The following is a 17910-nucleotide window of genomic DNA, read 5'->3' as shown; positions in this document are numbered from 1 at the left end:
TCAGGGCTGTCTTTGAATAGCTATAGTCCTTATACATCTTGCACAGTATTTATTAAACAGGTACAATAAAGTTAGGATGACTGCACTGGTCCTGACTGACTGTCCAAAGCGGGTAGCGAGACCGGCAAACGGCCCGAAGCGACGACAAATGCACTCACACGTGAAGACGTTTCACCTATTTTATTGGAAAATATTCAAAATAAACAAAAATGGCACAGCAGTATACAAATCTCAAAATGCATATAGCCAGTAGAAATACTGCAGTTCCCTCTGTGTAAATCTCTTGCTAGAAAATCATTTGTGATAATTGGGCAGGTGCTGGTCAATATACACACACACGCACACATACGCACGCCTCCTTTTTCGGAGAAGAACACCTAAGTGTGATTTGAAAGTCAACCCCCGTCGTTCCATGTGTGTTTTTTGTGTTTAGTTGGTAGGTCGGTGGTGAGCAACATGCCGTACTGGACGAGAAACGCTGTGGGTCATTACGAGAGCTTTGCATATACAGAACACTCATTCAATGTTACTATATAAATGAATATATTTAAGACATAGCTAAATGATAAATACATTAATATATCCATGTTAGTGGCATTTCCAGACAAAGAAATTGCTATAAATTACTTTCAACCACAGTTACGTGTCGAACATTCTTGACTCTGATTAGAAGGTGAAAACAAACACCGATCAGGATAACTAAACTAAAAGAGGCAGTGAATTATATAATTTTTCTGGGGGGGAGGGGGTGGGGTGGGAGATATTGTCATTAAAATGTTTGTTTGAGAGAAACCTGGAGCATTGAAAAGAGCTTTGGGTTGTTGGGCCAAGCGAGGCTGAGCAGGGCTGAGAGAGAGACCAGGCCAAGCAGAGCCATCCATTTATTTATTTATTTTTCTTTCCCTCAGGCTTGCCTGATTTTGGATGGGGTGTAGTTCTTGTCAACAGACTCATCCTGTAGAAACATGTGCAGGCATCGCTCATTCTGAGCTAGAGGGTGACCGGCCACTCTGGAAAACAAAAGCAAAAGTGGACATTCAAACATGAAGCTTTGATGAGTTTAAACAGGGATGAGCACAAACAGGAAACAAGATTTCGCATGAATTACTGAAATGGACGTGAGAAGTGTGGGGATTTTTTTTTTGTTGTTGTTGTTTTAATTGTGCTAGAAGGACAATTATTTAGCATTCAACATTTTTATGCAAGTATTTCTAAAGGATGATATCTTTTGTGTGCATGCTTTAAAAAAAAAGCACAAAAAAAAAGTGACTCGCCCACTTTTAATGGGTTATTTACGGCCTGCACAATAAACTGGTCATGTCAGGTGTTTTGCTGTATTTCAATCCTATCAGACTCTAGTAACACATAAATGCATAAGGATTGATGCAATGCTTTTAAAAGAATTTTACTGAGTATAACTGCGTTTTAAAGTATATATTTACACATATATGCCCTCACATCCTTCAAAAGTGCCACTGTGGCATGGGGGGGGGGGGGGGGGGGGGAACATTTAAGTATAACTTTTGTTGAATTTAGTTAATAAGCAAGCTGAGTAGGTAAGTAAAATTTACTTTCACAAAGAAGCAGTCGTACAACAAAACAGAGTAAAATATGTAAGAATAGGTAAGTGCAGTAACAGCAATACAAAATCTGATCAAGATACAAAACAAACATGTAGTTTAAAAACAAAAATCCAAACCAAAAAAAAAAACAAAAAAAACAAACAAAAAAACAAAAAAAAACGGTCAAACTACAAAAAGTTTTACAAGCTAACACTGCTTAATAACACATCTAGGTACTCGCCTGTCATTAAAAGCTGCTTCTCATTCACTGTTCAGTGTCTTAACCACCGACGACACAGAATGAACTTCAAACACTACAATAAGTGCACAACTTCAACTAGGCATTCCTGAAGTTACATGGGCACCATTTATAAACAGTTATAACACTCTTATTTTTTGTGTGTGTGAAAGGCAAAGAATTTCCCACCTTTGTTTGAACCCTTTCACTTGTCATCTCCCTACGGTCTCTAAAATATACTATATTATATTATATGAGTGCATTCAAAGTCAAACCTGTTTAAATTTAGTGCGCAGTTTAGATTTGGGATAGATTTCAGTCAACAATGTCACTGATTCACTAACAAATAATTGAAACTACTCTGAAAAATAATTACGCTAAAGTAATTTATACTAATGGAGAATAAAGAGCTGATCTGAACTGATCTAGTTAACATATCGGTAGTTTAATGGTTAAAAGTTACTGTTATATATCATTGATATTATTATAAACTATATTGCCACATATAGTAATGTACAGCACAGTACATTTCCCTAATCGGCCAAGAAATGTGAAAAAGAGTAACTCTTATTTGAATTTGCCATTTAACCGTAAATTTACGACAACTTTATCTCACATTTACAAACACATTGACAGTCACAAAAACTGTTCACTTGGGAGTAGTAATCCGTTTTCCCCCTTTTGACTCAGAAATGAGCAAAGACATAGAATTAAGTCACACCAAGGCAAACAGGAAAACTAGCAGACTGCCTGTCTCCTTCCACTATTTCACAAAGTTACTCTGATCCTAGTTTGAGGGATTGATAAGAGGCTCTGGAGTATTTGGTGTTCTCAAACGTCTTTAAACCCCGGTAGGACTTAAATGAATCAATATTTTATGACCCCCCCTCCCAGTCAGAGTGGTAGTTCTTGTGGAAAATATTGGATGTTTGGGGCTCTGTTAAAGCCACTCTGACATCGAGTTTCCCTCAATATCCCTTCAGATGACGCAAAGCGGCTTAACGAGAATGAGCCAGTGCACCTGAGACCCTTAAACGGCTCTTTTTGTAAACGACAAACTGCTCAGAACACATCAAAATGATAAGACTACACGCACTGTATGCATGCGTCTTAACCTCTGATAGGAAATATTTCATACAAATTAAGCAGCAAAGGGACTGAGCCAGAGGTCAAATACCAGGGCAGTCACCGGAAACATCAGGCTAGCTACCAACAAATACTGTTTAATAGGTTTGGAAATGTTGATATGGACGTAAGGCGCAGCAGGAGCATGTTTACAATCTTTAAGCCATTTCCTCTTACCTGAAGCCAGCATTATGTTTGACTAGCCTATCATAAAAAAAAATAAAAAATAAAAAAAAGATTGTTCGCTCTTCTCCTCCTCCTCACTCGTTTTGCAGGGATAATCATGTTTAGCATTCCAAAAGATTTCCTCTTCACAATGCTCTCAATCACAGATTTAACAATGCTGCCAGCCACATCAGCCGGTGTTAAGTCTGAACAATAATATGATTAACAGCAGTGTTTCATTCACAGAAAGCACAGGGAGGGAGAAATCTTAATTACCAACACATTCTTGTCTCCTTTAAAAATAAATAAATAAATGAAGAAGAAAAAAAACATTTATGGATTTTAATGTTCCTCGACTGTCTTTGCACACTTAATATTCCAATAGGAAACATTGAAGCATTTGCACATGAAACAAAGATAATGGCCAAGTCTGCAATCAAAGCAAATAATTACAATCACACTGTAACTTTTATTGTTCCGCAGCTGAAAACGAGGACATGCTGGATCAAAAATAAGCAGAGGTGCACACACCATCCCGTGGAACCACGCGCTGTAATTTGAGCTGCAATTAACATAAATTACACATCAACAACAAAACAAATGTGGGAAAAATTATGTTGTGGGGGTGCGCACTTGAGTCCTCTTTGGTTGTTCTTGTCCTTTGCGAGGTAATTATAAAGGAGAATTAAGGAGGATAGTGAGGAAAAAGACCTGCCCGTCTCCGAGGGTTCAGTTTGTTAACAATATGAAGAGAAGTGAAAAAGTTGAATCTAGTTATTGCACAACGTGCTTCATTGTTCGTCAGAGTTAAATAAAAAAAAAAAAAATTAAACTAGCAACGGCAGAAGCGGAAAACGAGTGCAGCTGCAAAGAAGAAATTGTTAAGAAGAAATTGTTTTAACCTCATGGACGCATTGTGGGAGAATGGATAAAGACTGAGACGTGGACAGGCTTACTTGTTGAGAAACTGCTCCAGACCCTGTCTCCGCTCCTCGATGAAAGAGTCATCAAATATGCCATCATCTCCTCGGAAAGGAAGCTGCCGGAAAAGAGCTTTCCCCGGGAGAGGTGGTACAACCACCTGAGAGGACAGATTTCCCATTAGAAAGAAAAAAAAAGAAAGAAAGAAAGAAAGCGCAAAATTAAAAGTTTTTAATTGTTACAATAAATTATGAGAAATTTGAACAACTCAAACTATTTAAATATGGGTTTTGTCAATGCTTTTTGTGTGTCATTTCTGAAACTGTTTATGGGCTGAACCTAGACAGGGAAGAAAATGTTCTTTAACAACCCAAAGATGCACAAAACTCCTTTCTCTTTCATAGCAAAACACTGCAGATGTGGTCAATGTTATATGCTGATTTGATAAGCTAAGTACTCGAGCAGCCTTTGTGTGGAGTTCACTTCAATGGCTCACCTTGCTCTCCCTCTCCAGCTCTGCTCTGAGCCACTCAAAGTCGCTGTACCGCCTCCGTACAGAAGACTCCTTCAGCTTGAAGATGGGTAGGTTGGTCTGTGGACAAACACAAGCGGCAGACTGTTACAGGTGTCACTTTTAAGAGCTGTTGTGATTTACAAAGAAATTGTCCTTAAACTCTGGCTGCAGTTATTCAAATGAAATCACAGTTTTTCAAGAAGTAGCTTGATATACACTAAGAAAATTTCAGGTAAGTCAGAGTGGTTCAAAGTAAAGCTCAGAAAGCTGAGTTCAAGAAATATCGATTGAATCGTTTAGCAAGCGATAGGAAAATCCAGTTTGTGTGGATGATTTCTCCCCCCCACATATCTCTTTTTGCATTTTACTGCCATGCTTCGAGTCCACTTGCCCTCTGGGGAGGGACAGATCACTGCAAAATCCATTAAAAGCTGTCCCAAGTAATCACTTTTATCCTGACGAATAAAAGTGATTATGAACCTGTCCATAGGACATGAGTCGGCACTAAGTGCAAGGACAACAACAAAGAAAATCCTAATCTGTAACCAGTTACCAGATCTCAAAGTAATCAAGCACTAATGGGAGATTCTGGACATCGCCATCAAGCCAATGAGTGAGAGAATAGTTATAATTAATATAATTTTGGAGACTCAATCCCACCGTGGAGGTGGCTTACTAAGACACTTTGCTGTTCCTACAGGTTGATGGTGAGGATAATGAAAATGATTATTTTAAAGCTCAAAAGAATGGTAAATAAAAAGAAAACTGATCAGCAACTATGGGATTGATTTTTACTTCTGACTGTTGCTCAAACTAAGCAAGCAAATGTTAAACAGACTCATTCTTATATAGTGCTTTTTGACTGAGCACTCAAAGCTGAGTACTACTGTCTGACATTTCATATCCATCCATTTTCTTGCTCTCTTATCCACTTCAGTGCTGTGGGAACTGCATCCAAGCTGATACCAGGTGAGGAGGATACACCCTGGACAAGTCACCAGTCTATCGCAGATTTACTTACTCACTGTATCGATGGGTTTTCATGCAAACAGAGTCATCACCACAGCTCCATACCATTTATACCAGCGCTGAAGCTGCAAGAACTCATTGAAGTGGTCTCCTAAACAATAGGTTTCCCTGCTTAGACAAAGCCTCCAGATCCAGAAACAAAGAAATCTGAAGTGTAATTTGCTTTCTAAAAAAATAATTCTTATTCAGGTACATTATACATGTACTAAAATTGTTATTTAAACAGTTCTAACCTGTCACTTTAATGTACATAAAGTTATAATAAAAAGCTGGCATTGGATACTCCAAATACCTGATCTATACAGCTCTGTATACCATTATTATCACTTTGACCTTCTGCTCACTCACTATTGACCTTGAGGAGAGAGGTCAGGGGTTAAATGTGACATATTTTAAATCTTCATACAATACTTTTTTACATGTTGATAATATACGGTGTATTTGTAACAACCACACTTTCAAAGTTTTTGTTAATTTTTTACGAATAAAACATTAAGTTGACCACAAAGACCTTGGTGGATGTAAGCCACATTTTATTGATTTGTTAACATGACCTCACTCTACATGCCTACAAATTCATTCAAAACTTTTCGATATGTGCGATGTTTACACGCGCAATTGTAAACGCCACCAAAAACAGGTAAATATTAAATCAACTGAGGAAAACAAAACAAAAAACAAAACAAAAAAAAAAACAGACGGATTGATTGATAATAAAATAATCACTAGTTGTAGTTCTGTTTTCATTTGCTATATTAGGCCAATTCTGTTATTTCAAGTGTGCTGGGTACCTTTATTTGATACAACCACCAAACTGCAAAGCAGTATCTCTGTACTGTTGGAAGTGTTCCTAGGGCTGTGCGATATGACCAAAATCTCATATCCTGATATAAGAATTCTATCATCCTGATAACGATATAAATCACAAAAATGTAACATTTTCTGTAAATTCTGTGAATCTCGGGCAGCTCGACTTGCCAGAAGTGTTTCCAGCTGTGCGTCATGTAGCTGGAGTCGAGTGTTTTAACCGATGCATTAAACTATACATTTTTAGACATAAGTTGTAACAGCCGCGATTTTCTTTGTGAGTATTTATTACACGGCGTGCTGCGGGGAAAAGCCTGTTCTAACGTTTGAGTCTAAGGTTTATTTTTTAGCACCTGGCGGCTCTTTTTTTACGTCTCATCTGTAAATAATCTGCTCTTTCACGTGATTCAGTTTATTTTGAAAAGTCTCAAGTGGATCTTGAGCTTTATTGTGAAAGGTTTGCGTGGAAAATAAACAAGCGGACACGCGATGGTGTTACCGTTGTTGTTGCTAACCAAAACAGGCGCTTGTCCGTCTGTAGTGTGGTTATATTACATATAAGAGAAAGAGAAAACTTTAAGAAATTAATATAGCCACTACAGTGACCATCAAAACGGTGAAAAAAAATATTGTCGTAAACAGTTTATTTTGCGACACCACGAAACAAACGATAGCATAAAATGAAACGATAGATTTTTGTATATCGTCATCCGATATATATCGTTATATCGAACAGCCCTAAGTGTTCCCCAAGAGTTAACAAACAAACTCACCAAGACATTCATTTATTGGAAACATGTTTTAAGAAAATGTGATAACTAAAAACAAAACAAAGGTTTGTACTTTCTGTGGCAATCATATGAATATCAGAAAATTATCACTAAAAAGCTTTCAGGGAGAGCTTGAGCTAACTTGAAAGAGCTAGAGAGGAAGGTTTTATTGACTTGGTTTTGGGCATAGCTTTGTCTTATCTACTCTGACTTAGTAATAGGGAAAAAGGAGGGGGGGGGGAAACAAAGACTCCTTCAAATCGAACCAAACTGAACAGAAAATTGAAATTGGCCTCAAGGCGAAAAGAAATTCCACATTTTGCTAACCAAGGTCTGTCCCACTCAGAATGCTTTGCCATTTTTTTGTGCGTTCACACAGATGTGTGCATAATTCCAAGTTGCTGTTGACAAGCACTTGAGAGTGAATTTCATTTTAAAAAAGAGGAGATGTTTCGACATTGACAGAGAACATTGAAGCAAACAGCACATTACGGCACAATGCCAAAGCTCTTCACTATTCCTGACAGCACATGGCCATCCCATGACAATGTACAAACAAGGAGGGAGTGAGTGAGCATTTCATTGGCAGGCTACATTCACAGAGGGTCAGAATTCATGGAAGAAGGAATCACAAGAGCAAAGCAATTGAGCAAGTAGGTGCAGCATGAATACAGCGCGAGCAGCAGACTGATCGATGAGCAGACGACTGTGACTGTGTGCGGTAAAGGGGATGGAGAGTTAACTAGAAGGCTGAGTAAATGGCTGAACAAAAGAGAACGGAGGTGGGTGTACGTGGTCATAAAGAAGGAGCAGAGAAACTAGAGAGGTTGGAAGCTTTGCCTGCTCTGTGCAAGACTAATTGAAGAGGAGGAAGACCAGGAGTGGTCTTTTCTCTCTCTCATGGTCTCCCCTTTTCAGTCTTTTTCCTTTTTATTTCCCTTGATCTGCAAAACTAAGTCACATTTTCTGCCCTTGAGACTCCTCTTGTGGTGTTTGAATGGGAAAAATATGGGCATTTGTTTTCTTCAGTCTTTGCTCTGTCCTATCCTCAACCTTCAAAATTATAGATCCCACCCGAGTTTAGTGGGCAAGAACAAACTCATCTGTCACACCCTTAGCAATGATGAAGAGAGTTACCCGTCAACCACGACTGGTTTGATGTTTAACTGTAAAATAAATGCTACCTGAGCAATTTACTCAATCACACAGAATGTTTTCTTGAGCTGATGATTGGGTTAAAATCTGGACTCGTGTAGACACACTGATCTTTCACATGACCCCTTCATCAATATACCCCACCGTCTTCCAAATGTGGATTTGAATACTATTACAGGTGATCTCACTTAAAAAGTCAGTGCTTTTGGTCCATTGAGTTTTCCTGATTTATTTATGAGTTCAGCTAAACACAACAATTTTCTTTTGCTTTCTTACCAACCATTTCAGTATTACAGTAAAGTTGGCCATCTATTGATCGTTTATCTTATAGGATATTCTCAGCTGACCGTTTCCTTTTCAATCTCACGGGACTTCATAACTGTCAAATGGACCACCTCAAAACCGCAACTGATACACACTAGAGGGCACAAATCACCTGTGTACAACTAAAAGGTTTGTATACATTAACTTGTCAGCATAATAACGCATAATATAAGATCCAGCGATTGACCTCTCTATGTCAGAAATCTGCAAAAAATTATTAACATGTTTCACAGACAGGATGCAACAACACTAATAAACTGCAGTAAATAAGAAAGCCCTGTATGCCAACATATAATAAAAGCTTCTGAGGTGGCTGTGGAAGAGCAGGTAGAGTAGGTTGTCTACCAAGTGAAAGGTTGGTGGATCAATCTCCAGCTACTCCAGTCCATCTGTAGAAGTATCTTCAGTCAAGATACTAAACCCTGATACTGATAATTGCCAACGTTTTTTGCATCCATCGGAGTTTGAGTGCATATAAACGTTAGATAAAAGTGCTTAGGCATAGATAAAAGCACTGCATGAATGTATGGGATTGAGTGAATGAGAGTTGTAGTAGAAAGCTCTTTGAGTGCTCAAACTGAGGAGAAAGGTGCTATACAAGTACCTGTCCATTTACATTTAGCTTAACCATTTTCTAGCGGTTTGCGCTGCCTTTTTTCTAACAAGTTTTCATGACTCTGCAGACATTTTTGTGTTTTAATCTAACTGGAATTTCTAACTGAAATTGCAGGAATAACTGATCCCTCAACACTGACACAAGTATGCCCAAGTAGTGAACGTAAGAGTTTACTGAATGGAGTTGAGGCATTGGTATTTAATGATGTAACTGCTGAAAGATTTATTTTTCAATGTTTAATTTACATGGCAGATGAGACAGGCAGAAATATGTGAACTGATAGGCAACAAAGCACATATATGAAAATAGCAGATACTGTTTGTGTCACAGAGACTTATAGTACTTTAAAGGTCACTCCTCAGTTATTTCAAGTCAACTATACAAGGCTTACATGGACATTAAGTAAAGATTGAAAAAAAAAAAAAAAAAAAACACAACTGCAGGTCAAACTCCTTAGTCCATTCTGCACCACATGCAAGCTATTTACATTGTGAATGCACTAACCCTGAAACTGCCAAGCATTCAATTACTTGAAAAACAGCAGTTAGGACACTGGATCAGTTTCCCAGGCATGGATTAAGCATAGCCCTAGATTAAAAAGATGTTGTTGTTGTTTTTGTGAAACTGATTTATTGTAATAGCTATGCTATGCCGTTTAGTAATGTCTTGGCCAAAATGTGCAAGGAATTCCATAAAAAGACCTTATCTATATAGGAGAATTTGTTGATCTAAAACCTGTATATACCTTTTATCATTGATGCTGGCCTTTCAGATGTTCAAGCTGCCAATTCCACTAACACACCCCCATACCACATGCATACAGGCTTTTGAACTGAGCACTGTTAATAAGTCAGATGGTCACACTCCTCTTTAGTTGAGAGGATGCAGCGTTCATGTTTTCCAAAAAGAGTTTGAATCAATGATGAATTCAATGTGTCTGACCACAGAACAGTTTTCCACTTTGTCTTATTCACAAATCACAAAGGATCGCAATATTTTTTTGGGAATTGGGGTTATAAACAAGCTGATTTGAAAACCAAGTTTAGTCCCCTTTTTCCCCCCTTAGGACGAATACGCCAAATCACATCAATAAATATTAACTGATGTAATATTCAGAGCCTGGACTATACATAAAAAAGGAAATTCGTAAGATTATTTTAAATAAATAAGGCCACATTTATTACATTTAAAACATAAAACCAAGTGAAATAACCTGGTTCAGGTGACACTGTATTAACTGTAGGAGTATTTCCTTACACTGGGCACAATATCTGCCACTCCCTCTTTCAACTGTTTTTTTTTGTGTGACTAAACAGCCCACCAAAAAACTTCCTTTTTCAATTATTTCAAGTTCTTTCCAGGTGAAGCTGTCAATGAACCCCTCACTCCTCCTCGTTCTCAGGTCACAGGAGAAGTGGATTATCTTAGCTTTATCGCCCCAGTGCTCTAGCATTAACTCCGCTCTCCTCTCACCGTGGTCCGTCCCTGCTGCGTCATGTTACCTCACAGCACGGAGCGCCACAAAGTTAATCCCCACCACAACAGATCACAGTTACAGGTAATCTGCCACCGCCGTGACTCTAATCCCATCACGTGAACACAGAAAACACTTATCCATGTGCGAGCACACATTAACAGAGGAGGTATGCAGGCACAGGTGTTAAGCACAGGATTTGACCAGTCACACATTTAACAATGTAAATATAATAGTCCAAAGCATTCGAGCCTGCTTGTATGCACACTAGAACCCGGACCACTTATCTCAAGACAATGAAGCAAGCAGTGAGAGTGTAAGGAAAGAAAGTCACCTGGCCTTTCAGTTCCCTCACCCACCATAACCCTGTGATTAAGAGATTGGCCTTTCAGGACAAGGGGAGGAACGAAAACGACAGAACTGAAAAATGAGAGGTCTCACTCATGCTTTCTCTCTCTAACACGAACACATAGAAAGAGGCGGTGCGTGAGAGCTCTACAAGTCAAAGATCAGGTTTCCCCGGCCTCTGTTCTTTTCATGGCTGGTTAGAGGTTAGGACCAGGGTGTATCAACTTACTAACCCCTCACAGTGATCAGAACAGGGGACCAGCCCACACCCAGTCAGGTCTTAGGATTTTATTAACTGATTTTTTTATTTGTTTTTTTTTTTTTTTTTAAAGGGACAAAAAAAAAAAGAAAAAAAAAGATGCTTTCCTCATTTTGTAAAAGACAGATACAAGAGGAAAGCCAGAGAAAACAGCAAGCAAAAGGCACAAATAGGACATTTGCAAAGGTAGAAAAATACAGAAATGAGAAATTAATGGCCACATTAAAAGCAAAGGTGGAAAAATAGATTTTTAGACATCATTAAAATAGGAGCATAAAGCTACATGTACCTCCTTCAAAGTGGATCTGCTTGCTTCACTTTCAATTATGAGTGTTCAAGGTGCAATCTACGCTCCATAGGAAGAGCATGTGATTCATAATGTGTGGGACACAATACCTTAGGCTCATTGAAAATGGGTTGAAAAGAGGCAGAACCCTTAAAAACAGCGAGACACAGAGAGAGGGAGAGAGGGGACAAAGATCACTCATCTCCTGAGAGAATAGTTCAAGGTCACCATGCATTAGCTTTTAGCAGGATGGATTAAGTCAAGTTTGAGAGTGCACATCCTAAACCTCCCCCATGCCCCCTTCTCACCCCTCCCATATAGTCCCCTTTCAGAATAATAGCATTAAAAATGGCAACATAATACCATCTCATTGCATCATATTCCAAAATGGGAAAAAAAGACCCCGAACAAAAGAGTTGGGGCTATGGGTCTCTTGCTCTCGCCTCTCCATGTACTCTCTCACTCGTTCCCTCGCTTGCCGGCCTCTGCGGCCTGACAGCCTACCCTCTCTCCGACTCGCCTAGCTGGCAAAAAGCTGCTTTGTTGCCATAGTATCAACTCCCACTTTTGATACTGTCATTTCAAGTAGGATATGGTAGCCTTGATACAATATGTTCCCCATTTCCATTAAAATAGTTGTCGAAGAGGATGCTGTAGACTTTGGATTACACTTGACTGTGCCTGACAAGCCTCCCCTCCTCCCCCCACAATCCACACACACCCACACACACACCATCTCTCCCCATTTTATTAATGACCAAAGGCCCCCGCCCTCACCCTGGTGCCCAAATGGAAAAGAGAAAGAAAGAGAGAGGGAGAAGCTATGGGAGAAGAGAAGAGGAGGGGTAGAAGACTGAGTGAGAGTGGGAGACACCGCTATAAGAGCCCTTTTATGTACTCCTATCCATAAACAAAGTGAGATCCCAAAGTTCGCTCCCCTGAATGTGCTCTCTGGATGAGATGGGAACCAACTAAAATTTTGATAATATCCATCACCCATTCCTCCTACTCCACACACATACACCCCCATCCCAGCTCCAACCCCCTGTTTGCTGAGGGTCCAAACAAATACACTATGTTGTATTGCGGGGAGGTGGGGGGGGTGTCCGCCAAACCAGACACTACACAGAAAAAAGTAAAAGACCATAAAGGTGATATGATAGGACTCATGAAAAACAACTCTCTCCATTAGGAACATGAAACATGTGCAGAAGCATAAAAAAGCAACCATAAGCCACTTCAAAAACTACCCTTAAAACGAAGGGATTTGGATTGGAACAGATATCCATTGTTTCAGCATGACCCCCGACATTACGAGTCTGCTCATGCAAAATGAGATATCCGCCTCCTTTCGGTGTGAACTTAGCTTCCACTTCGTTAAAAAACTGATGCATAGAGTGAGAGATTGATCCCATTAATTTCAAACGCCAAACGCAGGCCCGTCTGCCAACAAGTGACTATGCCTCACAGCCACAGTAAACAATGTTTAAACAATTTGTCTCGCCACTAACTTTGTGAGCATCCCAACACCGCTGGTGAGTCACAGGCAAACTGAATGACTCTTATTTCAACAGTCTCGGAGCAAACTTCATGATTTCAGTTATCATGGGGAACAATGGTAACACGGTATGAACCAGGAAAGTGACTGCACACAGCTGGGAGTAAAATGGGAAAGTAAGCAACAGGATGAAATCTGGTGAGGGGGTGGCTTTCTGCCCTCCCATGGGTGGGGGGTGAGTTGGAGGGTGAGGATGGGGAGTAAATGCTCCAGCTCCCCCTCACCACACACACACCCACCCAGCCACCCTGGCCTGGTTCAATTCTTCTCTTTTCTCAATGAGGGGATTAGGCAGACTCTCTCACTGCGGCCACAAGAGCTCTCTCGATTTCGGGGTGGATAGCAGGACAGCAGTGAGAACAGGGGAAAAGGTTAGGAACGGAAACAGTACAGAGTAATGAGATGATATATTTCAAGTATTCTGAAATATTAAAAGAAAGGTAGATGAAGAGGGGGAAGAGGGGAAAAAAAGCAATGAAGGGGCAAAGCAAACACTACGCATTCCAGACCTAGGCCTTGTGGCAAACACTCTTTAATGGCTGGAGATGGAGTAAAACGCTTCCAAAGAAAGCTAAAGAAAGGAGAAGGAGAGAAGCAAAGCTAAGTTGACACCACGTTTGTTGAGAAGTGAGGGATGCACCGCTTCTTCTGTGGTCTTATGCAAAGCAGGGTCACACAGGGCTATGAGGTGCACAATAATGCTGATTACACGCATATGCTAATTATTACACGCTAATCAAGTACAGTAGCCTTATATTCAACGCTAATGCCTGGAGACAGCTTCTCTCCTCTCAACTCGTTTCTTAAAGGTAAAGGAAAACGACTAAATACTTGAGGGCTGGTAACCAATCTAAATACTCCGGGCCAGTAACTACAGGGGTGTCAGTCAACCAAGATGACAATTTAGAGATGAGGAGATGGAGCAATCAGATGAGCCTATAGTGACTGTCTGACAGTCTGTGTATTTAAAATTGAACACAAAAGGTCCAATAATAGTTACATTTATACAAAATCGCCTGGCTTATGTGGCAAAATTGACAAGCCATTAAAAGAGTTCTTAAAGCTTGAAAATACTGTAAAAAATACAAAGTTTACCTCGTGACTAACCCAGCTAAAATGTGTCTTTTTTTCGTTTCTCGTGAATCTAACTGCCTGCTTGTTGTGCCTGCATGTCAAATAAGACTTATATTTTAGCATTCTCAAAAAATTCCTGATGTAGGCATGACATTTAATATCTGACAAAAGCAGCAGCAGCTGAAGCAAACGGTCCAAAGTTGTCCAAGTTGTTCACCATGGAGCTTTCACTGAGATTATCAGCACAGGCAGACTGCTAAGTTGTCACTGAAATAAAAAACGTTCAAACTTTTCATTGTTCTAAAAAACTCTTAAAATCTATAGTTTTATGACAACCACGTAAACTCCCGTTTCCATGTATGATAGGATTTAAAACTCCAATAACAGAGCAAGCGACCTTTAGTTTATATTTACATTTTTATTTTGTAAGACATTTATCCTATCAACACTGTGGGTACTGTGCCATAAACAGGATCAAAGGAAAGCATTTGCAGATTTAAGCAGGTTTGATGTTTCAAAGGTGGATTGCCAGATACATTTAGGTCCATAAGTATTTGGAAAATGACACAACTCTTGTCTCAGGACACAACCACAGTGGACTATAAATCAAACTATCGAGACACGATAGAAATGCAGACTTTCAGGGGATTTACAGACATTTTAAACATGTAAATTTCTAGAGGCTCAAAGGTAATTATAGAAGCTAACCATTTTAAGGAGTGCTTTTAATATGCCGTTTCATCCTGTGACTTGCTTTGACACATTTACTCCAAAAGGTGTCCAACTGATCTCTCTAACCTTAGCTCTGTCTTCAGCAAGTGAAAAGCATGCTCCGTTTACTTTAGATCTGGAGACCAACTTGAAGAAAAAAGAAAAAAAAAAAGAACTTCACAATATTTCTTTGAGTTGAGAAACACTTGAGCTGCTTTTGCAGTATGATTTGGGACACTACTCATTTGCACTATGAAGTACTGTTCAATCCATTTTGCAGGATCTTTTGAGTGAATCTCAGCAGAAAGTATAGCCTTGTAGTCTTCACAATTCATTCTGCTACTTTTCAACAGTAACATAATAAATAAACACTAATTCCACTGACAGTCATACATGAAAGTGCCATAAAAAATGTCTCCACCATGTTTGACAGGTAATATGGCATGCTTTAGATCATGAGCCACTTCTCTCCCTCTCCATTATTTTCTCTTCAAGTATGATTGAAGTCTGCACACCAGTCATTCTGGTACAAGTTCATCTTGTTTGCGTGTTTCAAATATTATTTCAAAACTATGCAGACTCTTCTAGATGGTTTCTGACAGTCTAATCAGGGCTGCTTGTACTTGAGTGCAACCAGTGATTTGCACCTTGTTGTAAACCCTTTGTTATTTACATTTATGAAGGTATCTCTTGACTGTAGACCGCCTCGTGGCTTGGTTAGATGTTGTGAAGCTGCTTTCCTTAACCATGGAAACCCCCTATTTTAGTTGTATTCTGTAGTCTTTCAGGCCTTTTGGTGTTGCTGATTTGGCCAGTCTGATCATTTCCATCTCTCTGTTAGGTTTATTTTAGGTTTTCAACCTATTGCCCTCCTTTACTTGCATCGGCATCTTTGTTTTTCATCTGCTTAATTTGCAATAAAACAACAAGGGAACAGATCTCATCTGACAAAAAAAATGTCAGTCAGTTATTAATTATTTTTGAGCATCTAAAAATGGGAAAATGTATAAAAATTGGTTCAAGGCTTCTTGAATTAAAGCTGTCACCAAGTCATGAGGATGCGGGTGTATCATTGCAGTTCTATCACATCTGGAGAGTTTAATTAAAATCCACAGCAGTTGTGTACAGAGGCAAAAAAAAAAAAAAAGAAAAAGTGTGATTTTCCAAATATGTCTGTGAAGGTTCTCAGTCATCCAGGTCATCGTAGTCAAAGGAGCTTGCAAAGAAAAGCGTCTGGACTTCTTTAAGTTACTTGAAGACGTTTCAGTTCAGAACTGAAATGTCTTCAAGTAACTTAAAGAAGTCCAGACGCTTTTCTTTGCAAGATTTTCCAAATACTTAACTGAACTAACTATTTTGCCAAATATCGCAATTACAGTGATTTATTTCTATAATTACAAGTTCCCAGGAAAAAAATACACTTCATCTTTGAGAACAGATCTTAAAAAGATACATTTGTTATTTTGTTGTTGTTACATTGCAACAGTTTTAAGACACAAAAAGCCTAACAAAGGTTAGTGTTGGAGTTAATGTTGACTGTGATTTGTTATTTTAATAGTTTGATTTTGGTTACTAGTGATCTGTATCAACACTGAAAGAAATGTATCAGCTGACCTCAGCTATTCAAGGCTGATTTTTACTCTGACCACAAAGTTGCAGTGACAGAAAGATACACAGGATGTGTTTTGCAATTGCTGACTCTCTAACAGTTCTCATCCTGACCTATTGCTCAACAACACTGTTGCATTTCTACACAGCATTAGCTGCCATCCCAGAATTTCACATTTTAAAAAAAATGTACACTGACAGCCAAATAGATAGTAAAGTGACAAAAATAATTCTTTATACGAAAAAAAAAAAAAAAAACAACACCTTTTGTTCTCCTCTACAAGTTGGAGGAAGGAAGTGTGTTGTAAGGGGGTGGGTGAAACTGGACAGGATCAGGCAGCATCCTGCATCCTGTCTTTATAGCTCCAGAGAAGCTGGCTCAAAAGTATGTTCTCCTTTAGGCTTCTGGTGATTTGTCACGTCAGAAAAGCTGCAAAGTAAAATACTATACCAACCAAAATGTTCGCATTATGTCCCAGTGTACCATTTAGTCATACAGGCCAGTCCTCACCTCAGGTTTGTCATTAAGTGTGACCAATGCTGTTATCTGTGGTTTGCACTCAGACAATGGGGTGTGGCTGGAGATCAAATGTTCAGAAAGACGTTAAGTCTTTGAGAAGGTTATGTGTTAAACCGAGGTTATATAACTGCAGTTTATTTGTAGACATGTTTCAGCTGCGCTGTGGAAAAACACTTGAGGCTAATGTAAACACACACACGCGCGCGCACACCCCTTCTTTCCCGGAGCGATGTCGCCGTCAACAGACACAGACACCGTTTCCGTTAACCACGTTATCAAACACTTTTAATTATGTTTTAATTAACATGCAGTCAAACAGCTTTATGTACACCAACAACGTTGAGCAGACAGTGTAACGTCAGGTAACCGTGCAGTCAGATAAAGGCTGCTAGCTTCCTAGCAAGCGTCGACTAATTCCTTTAGCAACGGACAATTTGATACTTCTTAATAGCCCACACTTTTAAATATCGACCCTTTGAATGTCTTAGTGGCGGCAAAAATCGCGATGTCAGAAAAATTACAACTTTCTGTGACTGCAGAAAAGATATGTTTGCGTGCTTAGGTGTGTAGCTTAAAAGCTAGCGCCATTTGCACTTGTTACGGTAGGCTCACCTTCAGTCTGACTTCGTACGTGGTGTATCTGCCTCTGCCCACCCCGACCGTCTCAGGGTTGCTTACATCAATCTCTAGAAAGTTACTCGGAGGTCCATAGGCGTCATTTAAGTTCTGAGGCTTGGTGTAAAGCCTTCTTGTATCAGCTATGGTTTCAGCCATGTCTCCCTTTCCTTCTAGCAGCCTGGGGATTGCGTGAAGTTAGTCAGATTACGAATATGCGCGTCACCTTGA

At 39.4% G+C, this 17910-nt stretch overlaps 1 protein-coding gene across 1 annotated transcript; it reads right to left on the bottom strand.

The window, feature by feature from the left end:
- Positions 1-165: 165 nt before the first annotated feature.
- Positions 166-17882, bottom strand: snx3 (sorting nexin 3). The gene is made up of 4 exons (XM_040017502.1): positions 17677-17882; positions 4508-4603; positions 4047-4171; positions 166-1010 (listed from the first exon to the last, which is right to left on the bottom strand). Exons 1-4 carry the CDS (start codon positions 17836-17838, stop codon positions 905-907), a joined length of 489 nt encoding a protein of 162 aa, XP_039873436.1. The 5' UTR covers positions 17839-17882; the 3' UTR covers positions 166-904.
- Positions 17883-17910: the final 28 nt, after the last annotated feature.

Source organism: Simochromis diagramma, unplaced genomic scaffold, assembly GCF_900408965.1.
Source record: "Simochromis diagramma unplaced genomic scaffold, fSimDia1.1 OVJJ01000802.1, whole genome shotgun sequence".
NCBI lineage: Eukaryota > Metazoa > Chordata > Actinopteri > Cichliformes > Cichlidae > Simochromis > Simochromis diagramma.
Note: the sequence above shows the minus strand (reverse complement) of the source record. Positions and strands in the feature narration are given on the sequence as shown.